A 14,731-nucleotide genomic window follows, 5' to 3' on the forward strand; every position below is an offset into this window, starting at 1 on the left:
CTACCTGACCATTGAGCTACCTGACCATTTCATCATTGCATACATAGTCTGATGGTTCTCTGCTTTATAACCCAAGAGCAACTAGTGACTCCGAGGAGTCATTTCCATATCAGTACGATGACACTGAGAAGTACAAAAAAGTCCCAAGGGAAGGGCTGAAAAACCACTGGGTGGGAACCAGAGAGCTGCCGGAAGGAAGAGATTTCTCACTAGGCAGGAGCCATCTACATGAGTTCCCTTGAATACCAAAAGTTCGTGCCTCATTGCGCAACACTCTCAAGAAGCCACATAGGGAAGGAGAGCCACTGGGTTTTGCTTTAGAATAGTTTACATGGCAGAGTAGATGAGCCAGCTGGCATCTTGGCTCCATTACTCCTAGCCTTTCTCATGAAAGGGCTGGTATGCTCTCTGTGAACATTACATGCCAGGGATTGCTGACCACACAAGTGGTAGTAGAGGTAGCCCGCAGTCCACAGAACCATAGTTCAAGATGTGCGTGCCCCCTGTCATCCTTAACAGGACAAGGAACCAGAGACCTCGGACAGCAGCTGCTCCTGTGGCCAGTTTCATGCGCTGTATTTGTCTATGTAATACTTTCTCCTTTTTCATCCTTGGATTAAGCTGATCTCAGCATGGTGATGACAAAGGGGATCCTGCAACTGCTTTAGGCAGAAGCAAAAGGTCCCATCTCTTCAGCTAGACAGGGTGACACATTTGTGAGACGGCATTGTCAGGCGCCTCTGTTGATGAGGCCAACACCACTCATTACAGATAAGGTGACCTTGAGTTTCTTCAGGTGCACAGTATACAGAGTGACTGGGGGAGAATGAGTAAGCAACAATCAAACAAACACAAATTCAATGTCACACTGAAGCCACAAGGCCACTGTTGATATCTGACAGAGGAACATCTTTGATGGTGACAGGTAGGGAGTGAGAGGAGCTAGCCATCACCTTCACATATCAGGCACTATTACAAGGGGTTTGCCTGGACTTGGCTGTATTTGTTTTCAAAATGCTCTTAGTCAATTCACGATTGAACACTTGCCCATCACCCTGCCCTTTTAAATATCTGCCCAATTACAGAACTTTCATGTATAATACCTCCATGTTTTCATTCTCAGCTTTCCAATGTTTAATTGATGGTATTTAAATGTCTTCCTCCCATTGAAATTATCTGGAAGCAGTCATATTTTAATTAAAAAAAAAAACCCTTCATTGACACATAAAGAAATTGAAATCTGGAGAGATAGGTCGCTTGGCAACCAGCATGAGGACCTGAGTACCATCCCCAGCCCTCACATAAAGCTGCACATGATGGTCAAGCTGGTCATCTTAGAGCTAGGGATGCATTGCTGGATGTGCAGCCAGCCTAGCTGAAGCAGTGAGTTCCAGGCCAGTGAGATTTATCTCAAGATATACCATGGTGGATGACATCTCAGGAACACATACTGGGGCCACACACTCTGGCTTCCACAGCTATGCACGCACACACATGAATATAATGGTAAGTTTTATGTTATCTAGTCTTTCACAATAGAAGAGTGAAGAATTCATGAAAAGAGAGAGGGGATTGGGTAGGAGTAGTAAGCTTAAAGTAGTAGTTGAGGGCTAACAAGCTGGCTCAGTGGGTAACCGTGTTTGCTGCCAGGCCTGACAACCTGAGTTTGAACCCTAGGACCCACCTGGTAGAAGGAGAGAATTGATTCCTCCAAGTTGTTCTGTGACCTCCACCTTCAGGCTATAGCACATGAGCTTGCATGTGCACATGCACACATGCATAGACACAAACATAAATGAATGTGCTATACAACATTGCTGAGGCTAGGCCTGGGATAGAACATGTGTTTTAAGATGTGGGAGGTTTTCACATGAAACTCAAGAAGAAGGAAGACCAAAGTGTGGATACTTCCGTCCTTCTTAGAAGAGGGAACAAAATACGGAAGGAGTTGCAGAGACAAAGTGTGGACCAGATACTGAAGGAAGGACCATCCAGAGACTGCCCCACCTGGGGATCCATCCCATAAATAGTCACAAATCCAGACACTATTTGTGGATGCCAACAAGTGCTTGCTGACAGAAGCCAGATATAGCCGTCTCCTGAGAGGCTATGCCAGTGCCTGACAAATACAGCCAACCATTGGACTGAGCATAGGGTCCCCAGTGGAGGAGCTAGAGAAAGAACCCAAGGAGCTGAAGAGGTTTGCAGCCCCTTAGGAGGAACAACAATATGAACTAACTAGTACCCCCAGAGCTCCCAGGGACTAAACCACCAACCAAAGAGTACACATGGTGGGACCCATGGCTCCAGCTGCATATGTAGCAGAGGATGGCCTAGTTGGTTATCAATGGGAGGAGAGGCCGTTGGTCCTGTGAAGGTTCTATCCCCCAGTGTAGGGGAATGCCAGGGCTGGGAAGCAGGAGGGGGTGGGCTGGTGAGCAGGGGTAGGGGGAAGGTGGTGGGAGTTTTTGGAGGGGAAACCAGGAAAGGGGATAACAGTTGAAATGCAAATAAAGAAAATATCTAAGAAAAAATGGAAAAAAAAAAGACTCAGGAGGTTTTAACTGAATTTGGCTCGGTCTCTGAAGTAGCTCGGATCCCAGGTGTGCACTGCCAGGCGCAGCTGTTCTGGATGGTTCCTCTGATTTGTCTGAGAGAATTTTTGGTTCATTTGTTTACATATTAAGAAAGGAAAGAGCTGAAAACTGAGTGGCCTGGGTATTCTTTGTCTCTCTCAAACAAAGCCCCCCAAATGTAACACTGCTAATCCAAAGAAAAATTCTAGCAAAACATCTGGCAAATCAAGAAGGTTTAAAAAAAAAGCTGAATTCATAGTCCGGTGACTGGTCCCTGCTAATCCCTGGGAGCCAGCCAAGCCAGAGGTACTGGGAAACCTAAGCCAATGATGACTTAGCCTGATACTGACCGCTGCAGACAATTTACTCAGGCATGAAGGCGTTGACATCCAGAGCTCGTGCGCTTTGTCATCCCTCTGTGCTGTCGTCTGCAGCATCATTGTATTGTGGTGGCAATAGGCCATTTATAATCATCTGGTTTCTCTCCTAAGGCCAGAGCCAACCTGGGTCTCCCATTTCCAACATGAAGCCCATCTCTCAGCCCTCCCTTTCCTTTCTCAATGCAGCCTACTCTCTAGAATAAAAGGATTCTATCTTATGTCAACTAATTGTTGTCCCTGCGTTATCCTGTCCACGCTTGTTTTCCCTGCGTTATCCTGTCCATGCACCCATGATCCTGCCAGGATGAAGGATGCATTTCTTCAAGGCTCCAGTCTTCAATTTGTAAAGCCACCAGCTTCCTTTTATCACCACTCCAAATGGCTAGGTTGGCTTACAAATGACACCAACAATTTCCACGAAAACAATAGGCCTTTCAAATAGCTCTTCCCTTAAGTCAGGAAAAGGAGGGACCCGCACAGGACAGCATTTCTATTAGGCTACATCTCATAATGAAGGGGTGTCAGAAACCCAGCAAAATTCAAGCCTGGTGCCTTTAATTCCAACTTTGTTTCTTGGATCTCCACTCCAAAACTCATCAATGTACAGCCAAATTCATGTCTCTCTCTTTTGCCCCACCCACACCCAAGACAGGGTTTCTCTGTATAGTCCTGGCTGTCCTGGAACTTGCTCTACAGACCAGGCTGGCCTCACACTCAGGGATCTGCCTGCCTCTGCCTCCTGAATGCTGGGATTAAAGGTGTGGGCCATCATACCTGGCCTCATGTTTGTCTTTAACAAAGGACAGAGGAGCTCTTACTGAAATAGTTTTCTCCAGAAGGTGAAGTTTATAAGCTTACAGGTTTTAAAGAACATTTTAATTAAGAACAAAACAAGCAAAAATCCCAAGAATATGCTATACACACACACACACACACACACACACACACACACACACACACACACACACGGTTCAGGTGATACTAACTGGACCGTTTAGTATTCCAATGAGGCTCCTTGGTATGTAGTATTCCAATTAGTGGTGGCAGGCACCTCTAGCTAGAGGGATGCAGACATTAGGAAAGCACAGAATGCCTTAGAAACCAAGGTCTTCCACACTGGAACAGGTTCTTACATAGGGTAAAGGTCTTGAGACATTTTTTAACAGTACCTACTGGGTTTGGGTTTTGTTCTGTTGTTGTTATTGTAATAGCAGTGGTGAGATCAAACTCAGGGCCTCTTGTATGCTAAGTAGTGTCTGCCATTCACATAAAATTTGGAGATAGGATATCACTAAGTTACTCAGGCTGGACTCGAACTTGCCTCAGTCTCCTAAGTAGCTGGGATGACAGGTGTGCCCCTCCAGAACCCCCCCCCCCCAGCTGTTCTTGATGTTTGTTTCTTGGGATTTGTCTGAAAAAGTTCTCTGTTCACTTTTTTGCATATTGAATTTTAAAAAAGAAAGGTGTGAGCATGAAGTGACCTGAGTGATCTTTGTCTCTGAAAAACTCAGAGGAAAAAGTTGTTAACTTGTGGGGACTGGGGATTGGGGGTGGGGGCACGGAATTCTGGTGGAGGTCAGATCCGGGATTGGTTCTCTCCTCCCACTGTGAGACCTGGGATTGAACTCACAGGTCATTGGGTCTGTGAGGCAAGTACTTTCTACCTGCTGAGCCATTTTGCCAGTCCAGTCATCATTAACTCTTACTGTTTTCTGAAAAAAAGCCAGCGTCCACAACTGTGAGTAAAAATAACTAGTGACAGGGATAAACCCACTGCAGAGTGGGCATGCCAGGTACCAGCTCTGACCCACCCCCCCTAGGCCTTCAGTCTAGTCCTATGACATCCTTATCATGACACACTTCTGACTGCTACACTGATCTCTGCAGGAACAATAGGGATGCTGAAGTCAGCAAGAGAAAAAGCGAAAACAACTCAGTTGGAAATGGCATGTGGCACAGGACTCTGACTTCAGGCAGAAAAGCTCAGCCACTAGGGCAAGGGGATTCACACTAGGGGGTACTTGGTACCTGCAGGGACAGCAAATGCTCTTTTTGCTAGACTATGAGATCATCAAAGTGAATAACGTGTGTGTGTGTGTGTGTGTGTGTGTGTGTGTGTGTGTGTGTGTGTATACACTGTGTGCAAACCCTAAGCTTGAAGAGTCATCAACTTCAGCCACACTCTGGATTTCTGTGACCTCAGCTTCAGTGAAACTTTGGGTTTCTGTGACCTCTAGCTAGTAGGCAGGGGTTTGAAGGCTCTGTGTTCCTCTGAGATCTGGGGGGTTTCACTGGCCAACCTTCATGGACCTATGTCTGGCTTGCAGTATGGTCAAAGAGTAAGAACTGAGTTTTTCTACCCTTTTTGCCCTGATAAGTTCAAGGTTTTTTTCTCACTCTCTGCTATGGGCACTCCAGCTAACTGTGAAATAATAAAGCCCTACTAATTCTGTTCTTGCAGAAGAAAAGTGCTGGTCCCACAAGCAACATCAAGGGAAAAGTGCTGACACGATTCCACAGCAAACCAAGGGCACATCAACACAGCCAAGAGACGCTTTAGTTTGATGATGAGCTGCCCTGACAATGTGAAAGAAAACCAACCGTCCAGGCCAGTGTTTTCCCTAACTCTGCCCATGATGAATCACAACAAACACAGTTATAGTCCAGTATTATACCAAATAAAAAAAGACAATAAAAATTATGAGCTAGATAAACATAAGTATCCAAAGTAAATGTGTCACAAGTGTCTCTGTTCTTCAGCTGTGTTTTTCTGCTACACACTGGTTAAAATCTACTAAAATGACTCCAAGTTACTCCATGGGCCTCGTAGTGTGAAATCACTACTCTGGTTTGATGGCATGAGTCGGGCGACATGATCCTTCAGTTCTGGCAGTGTATGATTGGAAGTAGAGGACACAGGGAGCAGTGGGTCCTGCCCCTTCCTCCCTGACAGAGGTCCCTAGGGCACTGTTACTGTCCTGCTGCCTTATGTCAAGGGTGGACAGCAGGAAGCCTTCTCTTGAGTCAGCTGCTGGGAAACATATCCATGGAATTTACGCTATTGCTCTTGGGTACTCAGGCCCGAGTATTTGATTTCAGATCAAAGGAAGAATCATTGAAAAGAAAGCAAACTAGCTCTAGAGACAGCAGGTAAAGGCTTCCCAAAGCACAACACAGAGCCAGTGGGCAGTCAGGGGAAGAAAGAAACGGGAACAATGTGCATACCTTTTTAGATCTGTTCTGGAGAGCGTATCCTCTGTACCAGCCTGTCGGGGTAGGAAAGGGGAAAAGAGAAGTCATTGTGTTTTCTGGGAGGACAAAAAGACATCAGCAAGATACATTCACATGTTCTCTCCGCAATCCTGAGCTGGAAGCCAACAGCTCACTATCAACGAAACCTAGAGCAGTGGTTCTCAACCTGTGGGTCACTAGTCCTTTGGGACCCTTTTGCTGGGGTCACCTAAGATCACTGGAAAACACACACATTTACATTATGATTCATAACAGTGACAACATTACAGTTGTGAGGCAGCAATGGTTTTATTATGGGTGGGCATCACCAGAACATGAGAAACTGTGTATTAAAAGGTCCCAGCATTAGGAAGGCCTCTGACTGTGAACCATCCCGTTTCTTACCCAGTAAAGATCTATTTTACAGCCATATTCTCTTATGAGCCACAAGACTTAAAGTTGGCACAGAGGGGGCTGAGAGATGACTCAGCAGTTAGGAACACCTGTTGCTCTTGCAGAGGACCTGGCCTGAGCCTCCCACATGCTGAGATGACAATTATGCACCAAGCACCACACCAACCTTTAATTAATTCTTTCATAAAATTCCATGAAGGTATTTACATATAGACATTTTCTCATTTATCGTAGAGTATACTACTTAAGGTGTCCACACACAAATATTTGATATTTAAAATGACTGAACACTTAGTTGTTTTTAAGCCATGTCCATCAAAGGAATCAACACGCTCAGTGGTCATCTTGCCGGAGGAAGCCTACTGTAAATAGAATCATGTATGTAGGGGCTGGTGAGATGGCTCAGCGGGTAAGAGCACTGACTGCTCTTCCGAAGGTCCTGAGTTCAAATCGCACCAACCACATGGTAGCTCCCAACCACCTGTAAAGAGATCTGATGCCCTCTTCTGGTGCGTCTGAAGTCAGCTACAGTGTACTTATATATAATAATAAATCCTTGGGCCGGAGCAAACAGGGCGGGGTGACCAGAGCAAACAAATGTCCTAAAATGCAATTCCCAACAACCACGTGAAGGCTCATAACCATCTGTACAACTACACTGTACTCACATAAATAAATAAATAAATAAATCTTAAAAAAAAAAAAAGAATCATGTAAGTAGACAGTAAGTAGACACAATCTATAGTTGGAATTGCAGGTATCTGCAGTAGGCTCCTAGAGCTGTCTCATGTTTGTTATATAAGATCAATCAGAAAGTGGTCCCATCCTCTGTCTGTACATGTTACAAGAAGAAAATTGGGCTAACCTCTTTGGGTACAGATCGAGTAATGATTTCACAAACTTTAAATTATCAGTGAAACTAAAAAAAAAAAATTAAAGAATGTGCTATGTTGTTGGAGAGCGGGGAGGAGTGGGCTTTGGTATGGAATTAGTCTGCATCACAGTATGCCAGAAAACACTGGTCTCACTTTCAGAAGCCAGTGTGCAGGGAAACCAGAGTAAGCTTTCCAGACACAATGACCTTTCCCCCCATGACTCAAGGGTCTATGTCCCTCCACATCCTTGATTCTGCTAAGATAGGAAAACAGTTTGGGGTAAATGACTGGCTTCCCCATCACCCTGGATCAAGGACAGAGCTGGAGGCCCCACTGAGAAAGAGCAGGTGAGGCGGTTTTCACTCTTCAGAGCCCTAGAAAACCAAGAAGTCACAAGGCAGGCTGACCCGCTTACCCAGAAGAATGTATCTCACATGCCTGTAAATGGTGTTCAATACAGCCACTCATCACAAAATTTAGGTTCCCTAAACCTGTCACTTTGGGGTGGGGAGTGGGGCAATTTCCATGGAACCTTCTAAGAGCTTGTCTCTAGAATCACAGTGTGTGTATAACTGCTAGGAAAAACACACAAAATTATGATTCTCAACTTGTCCAAGTGAATACTCATTTTCTTTGGCAGTAGGCACGGTAAGCACTTAGGCTACAGCTGGGAGTTTGACGGTACCAAGAACTGTCAAAGCTCTAAGAATGCAACTACTAATGATTGCTAAGAACTCCAAAGGCTATGACCACAGAGCACAGTTGTTTATGAGTCTTATATTATAAAACTGGGTTGTAATACAAAGAAAAAGTTTTCCTATTAACCTTCAACATCTAATATAAAATCATAATTAAAGACAGTTTGCAGTTGTGATCCTTTGTATACACTCAGCCCAGGGAGTGGCACTTCTACAAGGTGTGGCCCTGTTGGAGTAGGTGTGTCACTGTGGGCGTGGGCTTTAAGACCCTCATCCTAGCTGCTTGGAAGTCAGTTTTCTCTTAGCTGCCTTCAGATGAAGATGTAGAACTCCTAAGAGTTCTACCATGTCTGTCTGGATACTGCCATGTTCTTACATGGTGATACTGGACTGAACTTCTGAACCTGTAAGCCAGCCCCAATTAAAGGTTCTCCTTATAAGAGTCGCCTTGGTCATGGTGTCTGTTCCCAGCAGTAAAACCCTAACTAAGACAGCAATTAACCTTCAGAACACATTTCGATGCAAACAGACAGTGAAGGGTGTATCAGGAAGTGGTCTGTAGTCTCAAGCAGAGAACAGGAAGAATGAAATGGCAGGTATATTCCTAAATTATCAGGTAATTACAATGAGAGTGATGGGCCAGAGGGGGAGTCTTAGCTACATTTTAGTGAGGTGAGTCTCCAAAAAATAATTTGCAGCCACCATGGCAAAATGGGTTGCACCTCCAGGGTAAGAAGTCATTTCAGTGTCTTGGGGACTGCCCCAACCCAGAATAAAAGCGTCTCCTTTCATTGGAAACTATCAAAGTAGCTAATTCCATGGGCACGTTGGCTCACTTTATCTAGCTCTATAGAATCTTCATCGGTCAAGGCTCTGCCATCTGCGCATTTCCTTTGCCTATCCAGGGGATGGTACTGTGCTTCTACCTAACAGTGTCCCTACCTGGTTCTTCTCCCTCTGCAAATATTAACTGTGGAGAAGACGAGTTGCTATCACAGAGATTACAGAACCGAGCTGAGAACACAGTACTAAGAGCATGCGCTCAGAGTCACACGTGCAGTGTCTGGGGACGTGGGTATTTGATTAGATAAGATGATCAAAGATAGATCAGTCTAAGAAACTAAAAGGAACCAGGCGGGAAAATGACTAGGAAAAAACTTCCAGACATAAGCAGATCTAATGAGAAGACTATGAGGCAAGAACTCTGCCCAAAGACAGAAAGAGCTCAAAGTGAGAGAGAGTGACTGAGAACGGGGTTCCGGGAGAGTCTGACAGGAGGTGGGTCACCATCCTGGGTACCCATTAGCTCACCAGGGAAACTTATTTTACTTGGTTCCTGAGCTGCCAGGGTAACTTACTGCTGCCTGGGTCACCTCCCCAAATATTCTTCATTAAGGTCAGAATTAGAGCTTCTCAAAGGATCTCTGTTGACACTAATGCATCGGCAAAAGTGTCACTTCAGGAAAAAGTACCATACACCATGTGAAATCTGAGCTCTAGCCTAAGTAGAATGGTAAAGAGCAGAGGGGAGAAAGGTGCTTAAATGCTATCAAGTCTTGTGCCAAAAAAAAAAAAAAAAAGGCATTCTGGTGGCCATACAGGAATGGACAAAGGGAGGTGAGAAGCAGAAGCAGGAGACTTGTGGGTGCAATGAAAACGGGAAGCAATGAGAAGATCAAGCCTATATTTAGAAACAGCAGCTTGAACTGCTCATGGCTTCACTGGCAATGGGCAAGCATGGAGGAAGAAAGGGTGTTCGGCTTTTGAGCTTATGCAAATGGTATAGTGTTATCCTATGGTATGTGAAGATTTAAATAGGGAAAGCCTTGGAGGGTGGTAGAAGGCACAGGCAGCATACCCTGACCCGTAGGCTTCCCTCCCTGAGCAACTGAGTCCTATAGGTATGACGTGGAACCCTGGCCATGTGCATAGATAGAGGGGAGGGGAAGTCAGAGGGGTCAGACCGGCATGGCAAGCTCAGAGCCCAAGTAGGATCATAATAATGATCATCATTTAAGAGTTGACCACGTTAGTGAGAGGGAAGCATTTCTGTCAAATACCAGGATATGAAACAGGTCAGAGAATCAAGATAAGAGGGACTAACTCCAGCAAAGAAATGTGACCAGGACCCTGCCTTTTACCACCGGAACCACCCAGGCACAATAATCCAAACAACACGTGCTAGAAATGAACAGCTACAATGGACCTGTACGGGCTTACTGACCTTAGTGAAAATCAGGTACACAGAGAGTTGGTGAGGCACATGTGAGGGCTAGGTTGCAATCTCCCATACCAAGAGGTTGGTTAATAGAATGGAAGATGGAAATGCCAATTCTTAGTTGGGTAAAAGACTAGAACGATTTCAGAAAGAACTGAAATTCCTCAGAGATGGAGTTAGACGGAACTGCTGGTTTTCATTAGGGACTAGTAAAAATAACTAGGGACAGAAAGACAGCTTGGCATTTAGGTTATGGTGCCTGCCAACAAGTCTGATGACCTCAGTTCAATCTCTAGAACCCACAAGATGGAAGGAGGGAACACACTGTGGCATCTTGGCCTCTTACCTCCACATACATGCTGGGACTCAGGCATGCTGGGACCCAGGCATGCTGGGACACATGCATGCTGGGACACATGCAGCCTATACAAATAGAGAAGCAGGCAGGCAGGCAGGCAGGCAGACAGACAGATACACACACAAATTAAAATACATTTTAAAACTCCTTAAACATTTAAAGTTACATGTCTTTATGATTGGTACAATTTTCAACTGACAAAAATACAAGTAAGTCCTGGCAAGCCAAGCAAAGGTAGAATTAAAACAGAGGGTAACAAGTCTATTGTGGTAGTGTGGAGCCGCCCAAGAGGGAGATGAGACAATGTGTGGGGGAGGGAGGTATCCTAAGAAGATGTGGAGGTATGAATAAGAATGCCCCCATAGCCCATGAGTTCGACTGCTTGGGCAGGATTAGGAGAAAGTGTGTGACTGGGAGTGGGCTTTGAGGTTTCAAAAGCCCATGCCAGGGCCAGTCAGTCTCAGTCTGTGCATGTGTCTGTCTGTCTCTCGTCTGTCTCTCTGTGTCTGTCTGTGTTTGTCTCTAGGTCTCTTTCTCTCCCTCTCCAGCTTGTGGATAAGATGTAAGCTCTCACTGCTACAGTGCCATGTCTGCCTGCGGCCATGTTCCCTGTCATGATGCTCATGGGCTTACCCACTTAAATTGTAAGTAAGTCCCCAATTCAGTGGGGGTTCCCCCGCCTCAAATAAGTTGCCTTGGTAATGATATCTCATCACAGCAACAGAATAGTAAATAAGGCAAATACACTAATTCTGCTTGCATTTCCTGATGATATACACGTGTCAAAGCTCATTGAATTACATCTTAAAGAAGGTGGGTTTTATGTAATTATACCTTTCATTTTAAAAGATACAACTGAATAACTACATACCCACTAGAATGGCTATGGTCAAAGGGACTGACTGTGCCCATAGTTAGCAAGGGTTAGGAGTAACTGGACCCTTGGGGCTTGTTGGTTTTTCTCAACCTGACACAAATCTAGACATATCTGAGAAGAGAGTGTCTTAAGTGAAAAATAAAAAATCTCTGTAAAATTGGCCTGTGGGCAAACCCATGTGATATTTTCATGAGGGTGAGCCCAGCTCACTGTGGGTAGTGCCTCCCCTGGGCAGGTGGTTCCAAGTTGTGTAAGAAAACAGCTACCCAATCCTGTGAACGGTGTTCCCCCAAGGCCTCTATGTCTGTTCCTGCCTCTAAGTCCCTGCCCTGAGTTCCTACGCTGACTTTTCTATAATGGACTGTGGTGCCTTAACAGAAGATGAAATAAACCCTTCCCTCCCCAAATTGCTTTGGGTCATGGAGTTTTATCACAACAATATAACCACCCCCCAACTCTAACAATTCTCTTTTACCATGCTGATAATTTCTTCTAAAGTTACACATATCCTACGACTTAGCAATTCTCCTATGCCTAGGTGTTTACTCAAGATAAATGGGAACTTACACTTGCAAGAGTGCTTTACAGGACTGCTTACTGATGCTTTAACTCCTTCAAGCTTAAGGTGGAACTCAATGAAAGGCACAGCGATGTTTGAGGGACCAAACCATGGCGTGTTTCTGTAATGAGTACTACTCACCAAGACAGAAGAGTTATTATGTAAAACTTCATGAATGAGTGAAGGAATTCAAACAATTGACACGTATAACACCACTAACATTGGGCTGACTAGCAGATGAAACTAATAGTTGGTAATGAGATAAGAACAGTGGCCAATGGCTGGGGTACTATATGTAAGAAAGAAGCTCAGGACTCTTTAGGGTGAGGCATACGGGCTCTGTCATCTGATAAAAGACTTATTCTACTGTGTATCTAGGTGTGCGTTGCAGCATATGACTTTTTTAGAGGCAAGGGAAAGGAAGGAAAAATTATCAAGTGAGAACTACTTCATAAAAGAATCACCTCTAACAGAATGATATCACTCATACATGGCTGAGAACTTTTATTCGGCATTGCCTCTAAAATGAGTTTGAGTCAGGTATGAAAAATAAGTCACCTTTCTCCAGACTGTACTTTTTTTGATTTGTGCCTCATCGATGATGTTATCCATCCTAATTACTCCTGGTTGCTCCCAAATTGATTTTGAATGAGTCTGTACTATTCCTAGATGTTTCAGCTCGGACCCCGCAATTAGTTTATTCAATCAGCACGCTAGGGGACCAAGATGTGCAGTGTTTCTCTGCCCTCATTTTTACTTCATAATGCAAAGGAGGAAAAACAAAAGAATTCACAGTTAGACAGAAACAAAATTTCAATCAGGGATTGGAGTCAAGAAGGAATAAAAGCATACGTGGAGAAGGTAACTTCAGATGAGGGAAAGCGTGGTTGGAAATCTCTGAGGAGACCCATCAGGCTGAGGTTTATACAGCTCATGTGACCATTCATTCATTATACATAACATACTTCTTGAAGTGGATGGATCAGACATCATCTTTAAGGAGGAAGTAAACAGATCCATAAACAAGTAACCAAATACAAAGGGCCCTTTAATGGAACTGACTGGATATTCTGGTTCACAAAAGAGTGTGTTCTGAATGTGCTCCAGACTCAGGCAATTACTTGTGACTGCTGAAGACTCTCCAGGCAGTGAAGTATGGCTTGGCTCGACGTGTGACTTACAGAATGTTCCACACAAGCACCTTTTATACTGCCATCCCACGATAAACGCGCTCTCCTGCTCACACACATATAAAAAGATCAATAAATTATGTTTATCCTCTCAGAAGTGAAAAGCCAGCAACAGGGAGGGAGCTGCTGTTTATGGCGTCCACATGACAACGTGGGGCAGAGAGGAGGCAGCCTCCACGGAGGAGGAGCAGGTGCTCAATCCTGTTGTTTTTCCTTTAACAGTCTCAGGACTGCTAGCTTAATTAGGCCAGAGTCAAAGGTTGCACCCCTGTGGACCAGGTAAACCTGTCAGTTTCCAGGGCCAGAACCCAGTGAGCTACCCTTCAAAAACAGATGCCTTGCAGAACCTCAATGGATCCTGAGCCAGCTGGGTGCCAGCCCTCAGGGGATGGCAAAAGTCTCAGTAGGAAATCCCTCATTACAGAGGACAGTGGTCCACCTTCATCCGTGGGGAGCATCCCCAGAACTCTGTTGCTTCCTAGAACTCTGAGCCTCAGCTGTTCACATTGAAAGGCACAGGGCTTTCACAAATAAGCTGCAAGGTTACAAAAAAAAAAAAAAAAATCCGAAGAATGTGTCCAGTGCAAGAAAGGGGGCATGCCTTGCCTTGGGGGCCATCACAGAACTCCTCCTCTGGGTGGATCAACGCGTTCACTCCAATTTCCATGTCTTTGATCCTTAAATGAATCCTGGTCTGGGGTAGTTTGGGGACAAAGAATTTTTTTTTATAACCCAACCCAAGGCACAGGCAGGGTACAAGGAGCCTGCCTTACTACTCCATGCTTCTTTCCCATCCCTTGATCTAGGCAGCATCCCTGGAGAGGAAAATCAGCTGGACAGGTTGCCGCTGGGAGCATCCCTTGGTGGCATTCCAGAAACTTCTTTGTTTCCAGGTTCTCTCGTCTCTGTAGAGTCACAGGCAACTAACTGCCCAAAGGGGTCAATGTCAAGTCCTAGTGTATGATGGCTAATGGAATGAGGGTACTACTTAGGAACAAGTTGTAAATTCTCCATCAGAAGGTTGAACACATGCCTGTGTCTAAATAACGTATGTTAGGATGTATTTCAGGAGCATATTCAAATGGTTATCTTGAAAGAAAAAATAGGAGAAGCCTTTATCTGTTGTAGAAGGAAGGCTTCATCTGCAGGCTGAGGGGATAGCTCAGTTAGTAAAGTCCTTGCCACATGAGCATGAGGACTTAAGTTCGCTCCTGAGCTTCCATGTAAAGGGCTGGCTGTGGCAGTGTACACTTATACGCTCAACAGTGGGAGGAGAAGATAGGAGGTACCCAGCCCGCCTAGCCCACCAGCCAGCCAGCCCACCAGCCAGCCTAGCCCACCAGCCAGCCTAGCCC

At 45.0% G+C, this 14,731-nt stretch overlaps 1 protein-coding gene across 1 annotated transcript in view; it reads right to left on the minus strand.

Moving 5' to 3' along the window:
* Dock5 (dedicator of cytokinesis 5) overlaps positions 1-14,731 on the minus strand; it is a 195,487-nt gene that overhangs the window by 113,361 nt on the left and 67,395 nt on the right. Inside the window, exon 3 of the mRNA XM_031361039.1 lies at positions 6,182-6,222. Coding sequence (XP_031216899.1) covers positions 6,182-6,222 — 41 coding nt within the window. The remainder of the gene's footprint in view (positions 1-6,181; positions 6,223-14,731) is intronic.

Source organism: Mastomys coucha, unplaced genomic scaffold (assembly GCF_008632895.1).
Source record: "Mastomys coucha isolate ucsf_1 unplaced genomic scaffold, UCSF_Mcou_1 pScaffold9, whole genome shotgun sequence".
Classification (NCBI taxonomy): Eukaryota; Metazoa; Chordata; class Mammalia; order Rodentia; family Muridae; genus Mastomys; species Mastomys coucha.